Source organism: Thermochaetoides thermophila (assembly GCF_000221225.1).
Source record: "Thermochaetoides thermophila DSM 1495 unplaced genomic scaffold scf7180000011816, whole genome shotgun sequence".
Classification (NCBI taxonomy): domain Eukaryota; kingdom Fungi; phylum Ascomycota; class Sordariomycetes; order Sordariales; family Chaetomiaceae; genus Thermochaetoides; species Thermochaetoides thermophila.
The window spans coordinates 1,426,076-1,438,178 of record NW_006383032.1 but is presented as its reverse complement, the minus strand read 5'-3'; the positions used below and the strand labels follow the sequence as shown (position 1 = coordinate 1,438,178).

At 54.6% G+C, this 12,103-nt stretch overlaps 4 protein-coding genes across 4 annotated transcripts; 2 read left to right on the top strand and 2 right to left on the bottom strand.

Moving 5' to 3' along the window:
- Nucleotides 1-693: 693 nt before the first annotated feature.
- On the top strand, nucleotides 694-2,116 carry CTHT_0024750 (uncharacterized protein; the record flags this gene model as incomplete). The annotated part of the gene is made up of 2 exons (XM_006692872.1): nucleotides 694-791; nucleotides 853-2,116. The coding sequence occupies 2 exons, from the start codon at nucleotides 694-696 to the stop codon at nucleotides 2,114-2,116; spliced, it is 1,362 nt and encodes a 453-aa protein (XP_006692935.1).
- Nucleotides 2,117-2,706: 590 nt separating this feature from the next.
- Nucleotides 2,707-4,769, bottom strand: CTHT_0024740 (aminopeptidase-like protein; the record flags this gene model as incomplete). Its single annotated transcript, XM_006692871.1, has 5 exons — nucleotides 2,707-3,792; nucleotides 3,849-4,230; nucleotides 4,295-4,421; nucleotides 4,475-4,629; nucleotides 4,705-4,769. 5 exons carry the CDS (start codon nucleotides 4,767-4,769, stop codon nucleotides 2,707-2,709), a joined length of 1,815 nt encoding a protein of 604 aa, XP_006692934.1.
- Nucleotides 4,770-6,045: 1,276 nt separating this feature from the next.
- CTHT_0024730 (uncharacterized protein) lies at nucleotides 6,046-7,967 on the bottom strand (the record flags this gene model as incomplete). The annotated part of the gene is made up of 4 exons (XM_006692870.1): nucleotides 6,046-7,107; nucleotides 7,161-7,240; nucleotides 7,296-7,478; nucleotides 7,541-7,967. 4 exons carry the CDS (start codon nucleotides 7,965-7,967, stop codon nucleotides 6,046-6,048), a joined length of 1,752 nt encoding a protein of 583 aa, XP_006692933.1.
- A 2,402-nt stretch (nucleotides 7,968-10,369) lies between these two features.
- CTHT_0024720 (uncharacterized protein) lies at nucleotides 10,370-11,572 on the top strand (the record flags this gene model as incomplete). Its single annotated transcript, XM_006692869.1, has 1 exon — nucleotides 10,370-11,572. One exon carries the CDS (start codon nucleotides 10,370-10,372, stop codon nucleotides 11,570-11,572), a length of 1,203 nt encoding a protein of 400 aa, XP_006692932.1.
- Between the last annotated feature and the right edge of the window lie 531 nt (nucleotides 11,573-12,103).

Genomic DNA, 12,103 nt, shown 5'->3' with positions numbered 1-12,103 from the left:
TCCGCAACGTTGGAAGCTCAGGCTGCGCCGTTGCCGTTGCCCGTTGTCGGTTGCCCATTGGAGCACGCTGTCCTTTTGGGCTTGGCGGAGAGTGTCCTCTGAGCTTCCATCTGGGCTGCGGTAACTGGGTATCATCTGTTACAGGGTTCATCTTAACACCAGGTTATCACCCTCCCCCGCCATTATCGTTGACATCGTAGAGGTACCACAAGCCCCTTCAAGATCGTCGAGAAACAGTAATATAAAAGAAAACACTCAGAATCTGCCAGCTTGCGCATTACCCCAGCAGCCATCCGAAACATCGACGCCCGTGCATTATATTCCTGGTCCTTGAGCCCCTCATCTTCCCCTTTGGCCACGGAGGTACATCGACCTGCTCCACATCAGCCAACCCGACCTGGAGTTACTTACCCAACCCCAACCTACCGCCGGGCCGGCCCTCGCATCGAGAACGTGCAAAGTGTCCTCATCACTACCCATTGCTTCTCTCATCCGCTCGCTGCCCTCCGACCGAAGCGGCAGCTGCAGCAGCTCCGTTACCCATTCGCCGGAAGCTAGACCCGGGAAGCCGACGCTGTTCTGCTCCTCGCCAAAGTAATAAATAATTTTGTTGTCTTCCTCGAATTTCTTCTCTCGGCTTCAACCTTTCCTGCCATCGTCGCCAATCTCAAGAATAATACCCTGCGCAGCAACATGCGCTTCTCGTGGGGCCTGTCAACGCTCGCTGCTGGCCTAGCCACTGTGCAGGCCCAGTATCTTATCAATGAACTCAGCTTTGGCTTCAACAACAGGTATGCCATCCTGCTGGCCACAAGTGCCACCATAAATACGTCGCTAACCGTTCGTGCACAGGATATCCCCCGAAGGGAGCCGCTCAGTCCCCAATTTCTCTCTCCAGGGTCGCCCCACGCTCCCTGAACTCCTCTCCGACCGTATCATCTTGACCCCAGTGCACCCGGGCAATCAACGGGGAGCCATTTGGGCCGACAAGACGCTGCAGCAGAGCACATGGATCGCAGACGTCGAGTTCCGCGCAAACGGCCCGGAACGTGGCGGCGGCAACTTCAACATCTGGCTGGTGAAGGACGGTTCCCACGCGGTAGGCACCAACAGTGTGTACTCGGTCGGCCGCTTCGAAGGTCTGGTGCTGGTGATTGACCAGCATGGAGGGTCCGGTGGCATGCTGCGTGGCTTCCTGAACGATGGCAGCATCGATTATTCATCGACTCGGGATGTGGACAACTTGGCTTTCGGTCACTGCCGCTTCGCGTATCGTAACCTGGGTCGCCCGACGCAGATCAAGTTGCGTCAGACGGAGACCAAGTTCAGCGTGGAAGTCGCCGGGCGCATGTGTTTTGAAAGCGACAAAATCCGTCTGCCTAGCGGGTACAACTTTGGTGTGACCGCCAGCTCGGCCGACAACCCCGACTCGTTTGAGGTGTTTAAGCTCGTTGTCCTCACAGGGGAGAACAGCCACGAGTACGCGGGCATGTACCAGACCCAGCAACAAGCCCAGCAACAGCAACAGCAGCAACAGACCCAGCAACAGCAACAGCAGCAACAGACCCAGCAACAGCAACCGCCCGTCCAGCGCCGACAAATCATCCCCGACGATCCCTACGACAATATCATCCCCGACGAAGATCCCGACAAAATCGTCTCCTCCAAAGCCCAATTCGCCGACCTACACAACCGCATCCAGTCCGTCAACCACCACCTCTCAACCATCTTCCGCTCTATGGCCCAGAACGCCGCTATCCTCGAGCAGCGCCACTCTGAGACCTCTCAGCTCATCTCCGACATTAAGGGCCTGCTCAGCAGCAACAACCACGTTGTGTCCGAGCGCCTGCGCAGTCTGGAGAACAAGATCCAGGAGCTCGACAGGCAGATTACCCAGCTGCAGAGCGAGTTTCATGCTCGCATTGGCGCGTCAGAGAACGCAATTATGATGCATGTCAGTGATAGGCATGCGGCTCTCGCGGGCGATGTCAGGGAGCATACTTCGAGTGGGTACATGAGATTGTTGATTATCCTGCTTGGTGGGCAGGCGGCAATGGCTGGCGGGTACTTTTATTACAAGAAGAAGAAGATGGCTGTGCCGAAGAAGTATCTGTGAAAGGGCTTTCCCACGGCAGATTTATGTTTCCATTTATTTTATTGTTAAACGTACAAACAAAAAGCATGAACGCATAAGCAACCAGGGAGGAATAATATCCTGAAAGGGTTGGACAGGAAAGTGGCATATCTCTCATCGACTGGCTCATGGCGATGATGGATGATGGATGACTGGAACTTGAAATGCTGAACATTGATTGTAACGGTGGGATCTATAAGGCGTTTTCTTGATTTGGTTTGGCACTTTTGGAATTGAGCTGAGCGCTGGCTGGCAGGCGTACATACCCCTCCTGAACCTAGAGCGATGGTTGTCTCTCTGTACCTACATGTACCAAGTAAACATGTGCCTCGGATTGGTGTTGTAGAAGTTCGGATGGAGTAGGTAAATGATATCCATATAGCATTATACCTCTGATATCGGCTCAGTTGGTGATTGCATCTCCAAAATCCTCTCACTAGATCCCTAAGCAACCCAACAATGCATGCCCAAACATGGGAATCCCAGACCACGTCAAACCTAATAAACTTCAAAGTCGAATCCCACATCAGACAAACAACACAAATTGATAGATACTCCCAATGGCCCTTGTCTCACAACCCATTAACAGCAGCAAGCAGCTCCCCAACCTCCTTCGGCACATTCGTCAAGTTCTCCCACCCGTCCTCCGTCACCAGGATATCATCCTCAATCCTGACCCCTCCAACATCCCAATACCTCGCCAACACCTCTTTATTGATATACCCCCCATGCAGCGCATCATTTAAAAAGTACGCCGTGATATACTCCCGGCAGAAATAAATTCCCGGCTCGATCGTGACAATCATGTTCCCTTGCAGGATCTGTCCTTTGCGTTTCGTCGGGTCGGAGGAGGGGCCTTGCTGGATCTTTTCTGATCCGGCCCCGTACTTGGTTCGGAGGGTAGTCGAAGGGGCGTCATATGTCCTGACCAGAGTAGCTAACATCTCTGCCGTCACGCACTGCCTCTTCCTTCCAACGCCCGACCTGCGCCTGTTTAGCACCCCGGCGCCGATTAAGACCCCGCACGACTCCCAGATCGCTGCGCGGGATGGGCCTGCTGCCGGGAAGGGAACAGACGAGACATACTCCGGCAACATGAGCAACCTCTGATCGCCGCTCACGTCGTGTACCTCCAGCCCGACGTGGTGCCCAAGGCCGTGTGGGAAGAATGCGGCGACAGTGCCTCGGTGCCAGATCTCGTCGAAGGAAACTCCGGGACGTCCGAGAATGTTGAGGTCCATCAGACCCTTAAGCGCAACTCGACAAGCGTGGAGGTGAATAGCTGCGAAATCGACTCCCGGAGCCACGAGGTCAATACACTCCCTTTGCATCTTCAGCACGAGGGTATAAATTTCTTCGGCCTCCTTGGTGAATCCCAACCCGTTACCCGATACCGTCAGCGGCAGAGTACGTGTGATATCACTGGCATAGCACTTCCACTCTGCTCCCGCGTCCAGCACAACGAGCTGCTTGCCGGGGAGGGGCTGGTCGTTCTCTTCGTAGTGAAGAGTGCTGGCTGCTGGGCCGGCGGCCGCGATGACCGGGTAGGCTTGGGTCGGCGCGCCGTGGGCGATGCAGTAGCCTCGGAAGATGGCATCGATTTCGCGCTCGTTTTGTAGGCAAGAGAGACGGGACTGGACAAGCTTATGGGCGGCGCTCTGTCATGGGTTGTCAGCAATTGTCGAATGAGGATTGATGTGCGTGAGGAACATACCGAAACTGCATTCGCTCTCCGAATCATCTCAATCTCATACTGCGTCTTGATCACCCGTGCGCGATCCATCGCCGCTTGCAACTTAACCGAATCAATCACCACGGTCCCCTTGGTTCGATCGAACTGCGGCGCCTGCTCCGGATGCAGGACGTACAGCGTCGCGCCGGGGTCGAGCGAGTTGTTCAAGTACCGCGGCAGCCCGGCGATATACCGCACATCGTCGACATCCGACGCATCTTTGCACGCCTCGATGCTCGGCCCACGGCCGTACCAGAGCACCTTGCGCGGATCCGTGTACGGGATCCAAAGGATCAGCCGGTCTCTTGTAATGTCGTAGGTTACGGCGCAGCCGGCGTGGTCGGCGCCGGTGAGGTAGTAGAAGCTTGGGGAAGGAGGGGAGGGGTTAGCTGTCAATACCTAGAGGGTAAAGGGGTTGGAAGACGTACTACCGCCGCTGGCGAAACTTAGGCCCTTGGTCAGAATCCTCATAGAGTGTGTCCTCCTGGCCGAGGAGATAAATCATGCCAGACGGCACACCCAGCTCGGTTGCGACCTTGCGCGCGTGGGTTTTAGCTGCTTTCATGTCAGCCTAGTCTCATAGACGAGGATGAACGCGGCTTGCCTACCCGGAAACTTCCCAAGGTCCGCATGAAGCCATTGCAAGAAGCGCCTCTCCTCAGCCGGGTCATTGCTCGAAAAGAGAGGGAATGATGGCTTCTGCCGAGCCTCCTTGGCCTTCCCCAACTCACGCAAAGGCGATGAAGACTTTGAAGTGCGGGTTCTGAAGCGAAGAATGAAGGTTACCACAGGGACCAGACCCCAGCGCCGACTGGCGATAGCATAATGGAGCGCTTACGTTGGGGTGTCAACAAGCAGCGCGTCAAATTCGTCAATGGGGACCAGCTCGTAATCGGAGCCCATATTGATCAAAGAATCACGCGCGATTCAAGTTTGCTGAGTATTGAGGGTTTTGAGGTCAAGAACCGCAACATCACATCCACCGCGCTCGGCAATGCCCGCGGTGACGTATGCTATCTCCGAGCGGAATCTCGGACTGAGAACCTCAACGGCAGCGGTGCCAAGCGATGAACCCGGTTGTTCAATTCGGATATACGACAATATCAATTTCAATCACTTGAAGATTACTCGTGCCAATTGTAATAAAGAAAAAAGAACAGCGTCAGGATCAAGGCGAGAGCTCCGAGGTCTTGTATGACCAAAGGTTACAGGACAAGTCTGTGGACACTCGGAGAACCTGCCCGTTCTCCTCGCTCTCTCTCTTATTAAGAAGCGCCTGGCGTCTGGGGCGTCTGTGATCCTCCGCGGAACCAGCCTTTGTCCAGGGTCCAGGGTTACTGTACGTTACATACGTTACACTTATCCCGGGCTTCAGCGATGTTAATGACGGAATTTGTCCCGAAAGGTTTTGCGAACAAAAACAAAGGTCAGTCTCGTGAGCCCTAGCATGCATATCGTTTCACTGATCTGATTGAAATGATTGAGTATTTGGCAGATTTCTCTGCTGGTTGATAGGATGTTGACCATCTTTCCCGTGATGCCGCGCCTTTCAGTTGGTTACGCTCGTGGGTCACGTGTTTGGCCGGCAGCCTTCAACATGTGATCCTGTATTTACCGTATGGTAGAAAACACGAAAAACATGGAGCGAACGACCATCCATTTTGATGATCAACCCTGTGATTCTTTGCTAGGTAAGCACGGGATAGCACGGGATATTGACCCCTTTTGGTAGGACCTAAGCATAATGCCACGCCAGACATCATCAGTTACCTTACTTTTCCACTCCAGAGCCTGATGGGCATTCTTAAGTCTTTAACTGCTCTTCCTACATGGACCCCCTTGGTTTCCCCAACACTCCTTTAGGGCCTGACTCGAGGCAAGGAAACAATGAGCATCAACCAATTCAGTCACAGACAATCAAGAAGAGTCATCAACTTCATGTGGGAGTTAAGATTATCAATTAAACCTAGCCCAGAGTACAAGTGCCAAAAATCCTTGGTTCACCGGTGTCCAACTCCGTCTATCTACTTATCTATAGGTCGCCTCTATATAATCGACTGTACCAAATATGCACCATCCAACCAATGGTATCCCAACTCCATGAATGCATATCCAAAAAAAGGAACAACCCAAAAAGACAATAACCCAAATCGACTAACTTTTCCTCCTCTCAAACCTCTTAAACCTTCTTCAGCTCCTCCTCCGACACAACCACCGTCCCCTCATCCTCTGAGGAGCTAGTCAAATTCCTCGCCGACCCGGACGACGTCCCTGGCGCACGCACCTGGCTCATCTCCTCATTTTTTTGACCACCATCATCCTCACCCTGCTTCTTCTGCCACTGCTCCAACACCCTGGCCGCTTCCGCTGCATACTTGCACTTCTGCCGAATTTTCTCACCATAGATATAGAACAACAGCGGGAACGGCGTGCACGCAAGCGCCAGGAACGCAGGGATCGTACTCGCCCAGTGGATGCCCAGGTCCTGGTACATGTATGTGGTGAATAGCGGGAACGCGGCACCGAACAGTGAGCGCAGGACCGAGTTGGCCGCGAGCACGGAAGCTGCGTAGACGGTATAGCTGTCGATCATGTAGGTGAGGAGAGACAAGAACACGGAGACCAGGCCGGCGGCGAAGAAGGCCGAGGCGATGATCGGCACGATCCAGTGGATGGAGGGGGAATTGGTCCAGGCGAACCAGAAGAGGCCAACGGGGAGGAGGATCGAGCCGGTGATGGCGGGAGGGAGACGAGCTTCGGGGGGCGCCAGACCACCGGGATACTTGGCTGCCAGGGGCATGTACCGGCGCTTGTTGTCAATACCGGAGTACATGACCGCAAAAATCATACCGACAGCAACACCGACGAAGGCAAGACCACCGATCCCAGGCGACCAGCCACGCTTTTGCTGGAAGACGATGGGGAAGGCGGCGAAAAGGAGGTAGAGTGTACCGTAGACGATAGCGAGGTAGATACTGGTGAGAAAGACGATCGGCTCGCGGAAGAGAAGGATCCAGGGGCGCAAGAGTATCGTCTTGACCTGCTCAGAGCGGGGACGTGGGTCCGCCAGGTCCATCTTGGAGATGTAGACCTTGCCGGTGAGCTTGGAGAGCTTTTCGGCGCGGCGGCGGAGGAGGACCGGGGCGTAGGTCTCGGGCACGTAAATGGCGCAGGCAATCCAAAGAGCACCGCTGAAGATGGCCATGAGGCCTTCGACCCAGCGCCAGCCTTCAGCTTCACCCTGTTCAGGAGTCAGGGACAGTTGTCTAAGGGAGAGGGGGAAAGGTGACATACGAGGAAACCACCGACAATGGGACCAATAGAAGGACCCAAGAAGGGAGCCATGGCGAAGAGACCAGCGGCGAGACCACGTTCTGGGAACTGTCAGCAAAGCCCAGACGGCAGCATTAGCAAGTCATATTAACGAACCTTGAGCGTTGAACATATCAGCAATGACACCACCCGAGTTGGTCAGGGGCGAAGCGCCAAAGGCACCGGCAAAGAAGCGCAGAATAACGAGCGTTTCAATATTCTGTGCGCCTGCAGCACCAGCGCTGAACGCAGCCAGAGCAAAGTAGGTGAAGAAAAAGATAATTTGTCGCCCATAGAACTCTACAACCAAGTTAGCTTTTCTCATCCCCTGATCCCAAAAACCTTCGTGGAGAATATCATACCGCTCAACGGAGCCCACAACAAAGGCCCAATGGCGAAACCCAACACAAACAGCGAAATACCCAAAATGCCGATCTCTGTATCCACCTTGAAATACACCAAAATTTCGTGGATGCCGCCCGAGTACGCTGTACTGACAAATGCCACAGCAAGAGTCGCCCATGCCTGCAGGGCAGTAATCACCCACTTCTTCCAGTTCGGGTAGGTCATGGGGTTGGAAGCATCCTGAGGCAAGAAGTCGACAACATAGGGGTTCTCAGCCGTGCCCTCGCCAGGGTAGCGGTAGTTGAGGACGGCGTCGGTCACGCCGTCTGGGTGTAGGACGAGCCAGAAGTGAGGCACCTTGGAGTTGTCGCCGTACTTGGTGGACTGGGCCTCAACGTCCGGTGATGTGACCGGGAAGGTCGAGGAATGTGGTTCGGCGGTCATCGTGGTGATAGGCGTGGTGATGTGATGTGACAGATAAGTCGGTAGTAAGATAAGGCACGTCAGGGGTAACGGAGTTACCTCTCAGGAACGGGCTTCGAAGGTCCATACACAGGACGACGTCACTGGTAAGTAAGGGAATGAGACGCAACTGATGTGCATCTAGATGTCCGTCTCACAGACACCCAGGTCGCCTAGCAAAGACAGCAAGCCACAAGGATAGCGGGTGATTGAGAGGTCGGGGGAGAATATTCGTATTAAATAGCAACCAGCTTGCTGTCCCTCATCCATGCCCAGCCCCCCATCACAGCCCCCATCAGGTCGGCGATAAAAAATCGTGCTTTGTACCGTACGCAGACACTGCGCAAAAGGCACGAATTCCGTTCCCGAACTGCATCCATGGCAGGCAACCCAGGGATGACCGAATGCGCGACTTCAGGAACCACAAGGAGTTAAGCACCAAGGCAATGAATGGGTCCACCCGGGCGCCTTGTAATCCGCATGGCCATGGGACAAACCCCAACGCAATCTCCAGCCAAGCCGGACCCGGGCCTGGGCAGCCAGGCAATGGCGGATTCCTTCCCCTGTCGATTCTCTCACTTGCAAGACCTGTCCTGCCCGCCGAGTCGGGGGACCTGCGGCTCTCATATGGCGATCTTCTCGGCGTCCCGTCGGTCCTGCTTGGCAGACGTTTAGATGACCGTTTGCATTGCTAGCGCGGAGGAGAATAACGTAAAGTTTATACTGGACAAGTCAGTGCTCGTGCATCTCTCTCCCTTTTTTTTTGCCTCTTCCTGTTCTTTCACTCGTTCCTCGTCGAATCCAGTCTCTCATGCTCAGGCTTATTACTCGCCATATAACCAGACTTTCACATAGGGGAGTCCACAGGACAGGGGAAGAGAGATGAGAGGCACAGCACGCAGGCCACCGCAATGCAAGCGCATCCTTGTCTGTCCAAGCAAATTCCGATGGTGACAGTGGATCTTGAATTCGCGCGGGAGAGATCCGCCTGCTGGGTCAGCTGGGCCCAGTTGTCTGGGCATGTGTTCAACTCTGCCGAGGTCGAGCGGGCGGTGACGTGATGGGAGTCGATGTTTGTTGGTTTGTTGATTTCGTCATGGCTCCTCTCCCATCATCATCGTCACCGGTGATGCCCAACCCTTCCGTCGCTTAAGCTCACTGCCAAGGTGATGGGAAACTTTGCATCTCGAGATGCGGCTCAATCAGCGTTACAATGGCAGCTACATATGCACGCGTACACCATCACCAATTTGTCTCGAGAGGACACGAAAAGGAAAACGTCTCATCGCATGTGTGCGGTGGGGTCGACGACAACAGAGGCCTCGAGACACGGAATTCCGGGCCAGGATACGGACGGATTTTGCCCGAAGAGGGGTCAGCCACGGCGGGGTTCGTGTGAGCCTTGTCCGAATCCCGCTTTCTGGAAGATTTGGAGATGCCCCACTTTTTCTCTGTGCCCAGGCTTGTCCACTGCGCCGGCGCACGATGAACAGAAGGGACCAGAGCGAAAAGAGGCAAGTGTTTGCAGATGACGATGCTTGGGCAACACCATAGGTGAGGGGAATGAGGGGTTATGATGTGCTAACGGCTAACATTTGACGAGAGACGGGCAGAGGGAAGAAGAAGAAGAAGGATGTATTTGGGTTTGTCAGCATGAGTGAAGCATGTGGAATCGACAGACCAGACAGCCTCGCTCACTGCTGCCCAAGAGCTCACATCTTGATAGCTGTAGCCAAACTGGACCTGACTGATAAGATCTAGATAAGATTCAGTGTCGCATCCGGCGGTGTCGGTGACAGCAGGTCAAGCTTTGAGCATGAGATCAACCAAAGACAGCTACTGCACCAACGGGCATCGGCCATCTTTCAACCCGCTGCGATCTGCCCGTCAAGAACGGAGACAATAGCGGCCGGTTACAGGACCGTCGCGCGGCGGCTGCTACTCGACTGACGTCCGAGGCTGTGGATCCACCAGACAAGCTCCGCTCTAAGCCCTGGGAGTGGAGCCTGCGGTGGAGACAATCAAGATCGAATGCCAAGAGCTGGAAATCCTGCTCCTTCCAGTCTAAAGGTCGACAAACATCATCGAGGAAGGAACGCCAGTGGGATTAAGGATGTGTGCCATCACAGAGGGAAAAACAGATGGCAGCTACATGGAAGGCGCCACTGGAGGGACGGCTGACAAAATGGCTGGATGAATGCGGGGAAGGAAGGGATGGAACATGGCTGGTCGCACAACAGCTACCTTCTGAGTCCTTGGCTCTCTCCCTTCGTCCCGCTTAAGATCTGAGAAGGTGGCTGTTGCAATTCTTTCCTCAAATTTCCATCGAGGAAGCATCAGGCTTTGAGGGGTAGACAAGTCGGGATTGAAACTTTCTTGGAAAGATGCTCTCAAGGAGAGTCCTCGCGATCCAGCAACTCCCTATTCGTCCCCCTTCGACATCGACACGACGCCCATTCTTCCAACAAGCCGGCTACTCTACACGACCCGACGCTAAGTCCTCATCCCAATCCTCCGGCACGCATTCCCAACCACCCAAAACCTCTCATCTCCAAAATGTCCCCTCCAAACCCGACAAGGAGGCCAATCCAAGCCCCCTCTTCCGCCGCATCCACAAGCTCATCGGCCAGGTGCTCCCCTACTGGGTGCCCCGCGCCCCACGCAAACTTCAATACGCTGGCAAACCCATGGGTCCAGCGGCCTGGCGCCGCCTGAACAACCGCACGCGTCGACGCTGGGCGAAGAAAACCAACCGTGCGCGTCGCCGATTGAGGGCCAAAATCGAGGAGATGAGGGCGAACCCTCCTTTTCAGGTGTCTAAATTGTTGCTGGATCTGGATAGCATCAACTGTCCTGGAGTGAGGCCTTATACGGAGGAGGACGAGAGGATGCTGACGGAGCAGTGGAGGTCTACACCGAGCATGGATGCCCTTTATCAGAGGATGTGTGCCCTGAAAAAGGAGATCGAGCAGGCCAAGTTCAGGTGGAATGCCCCGTTGTTCCCGCACGATACGAGGAGGGTGACGGAAAGGGATGTCCTCGCCGTTGCGTTGCTCGGTGTACCCGCCCCGGTGAAGACTGCTGGGGATGAGACTGCTGCGCTGCAGGAACCCCCACTGGGGTATTTCGACTCGCAGGCTGCATGGTCGATTGGCTTGCCCCCACGGATCACGGAGGACATTCACCATACTACGCACATGCTGCTTCACCGGCTACGAATTCAACCTAAGCTGGAAGCAGAAAAGATGGACACGCCTAACGGGCTGCGTCGCTCACTCGACCGTGTGTTCAGAGTGGAAGACAAGCTGGAAACAATCCAACGCCTGGTCGCCCCGCTGTTGCAGCAACCCTGGGGAAGACAGCTCGTGCACGGGTATAAGGATGTCATAGTTGGGCTCTGTGCGGGAGGATTGGAGAAGGAAAGCCGGCAGCAGGCGTGGCGTGCGTATTGGTTCTTGCAGAATATCTCGGCAGCGTTGGAAGCCGATGGGTTGGGGCTGGAGTTGGAGGGGTATGCCCAGATTAGGAGAGTGAGGGAGAGGTTGACTAGGGAAGAGCTGGCTCTGGAGATGGGGGATAAGAGGTGATGGTTGAGATGATGGATACATATGTGGGAGTCGTAGAGCTTGGGTGAGAGGCAATGATACGGGTACAATCTGGCATGCAACCACGTCTTAAGCCATACGTCTTGCTATAGATTCCGGTCTTACTTCCTTCATGTTAGGAAGTATCTTTAGAGGCTTCATCCTGAACTACCTACAACTGATGGTTTTCACTTTGATTCGAAGCCTACCATGGTACAGGGTTCGCGACTTCGGTAGCCTCTCGTGGGTTTATGGATTGCTTCCATGATATTTATGCAGATGCAGCCTTGTTCCATGGGTCTCGAGATTGCGTCAGTAGAATCGAGTCTGGTCAACACTGATCCAGTTTTTTCTGTGTTTTTCTGGACCTGTTTTACTCCTTATCTCCCCCCCTGCTCAGCCTAACAAAGCCCGGTCTCCCCGGCCCCCGATCATGTCTCAGTCTCAGCCTTAAAACGAGATCCCCCACATATGGCGTCCGTTAACGAACGAACCGCAGCCCGACCGTCCCCTCCACCCGTCGTCGGAGAAAGA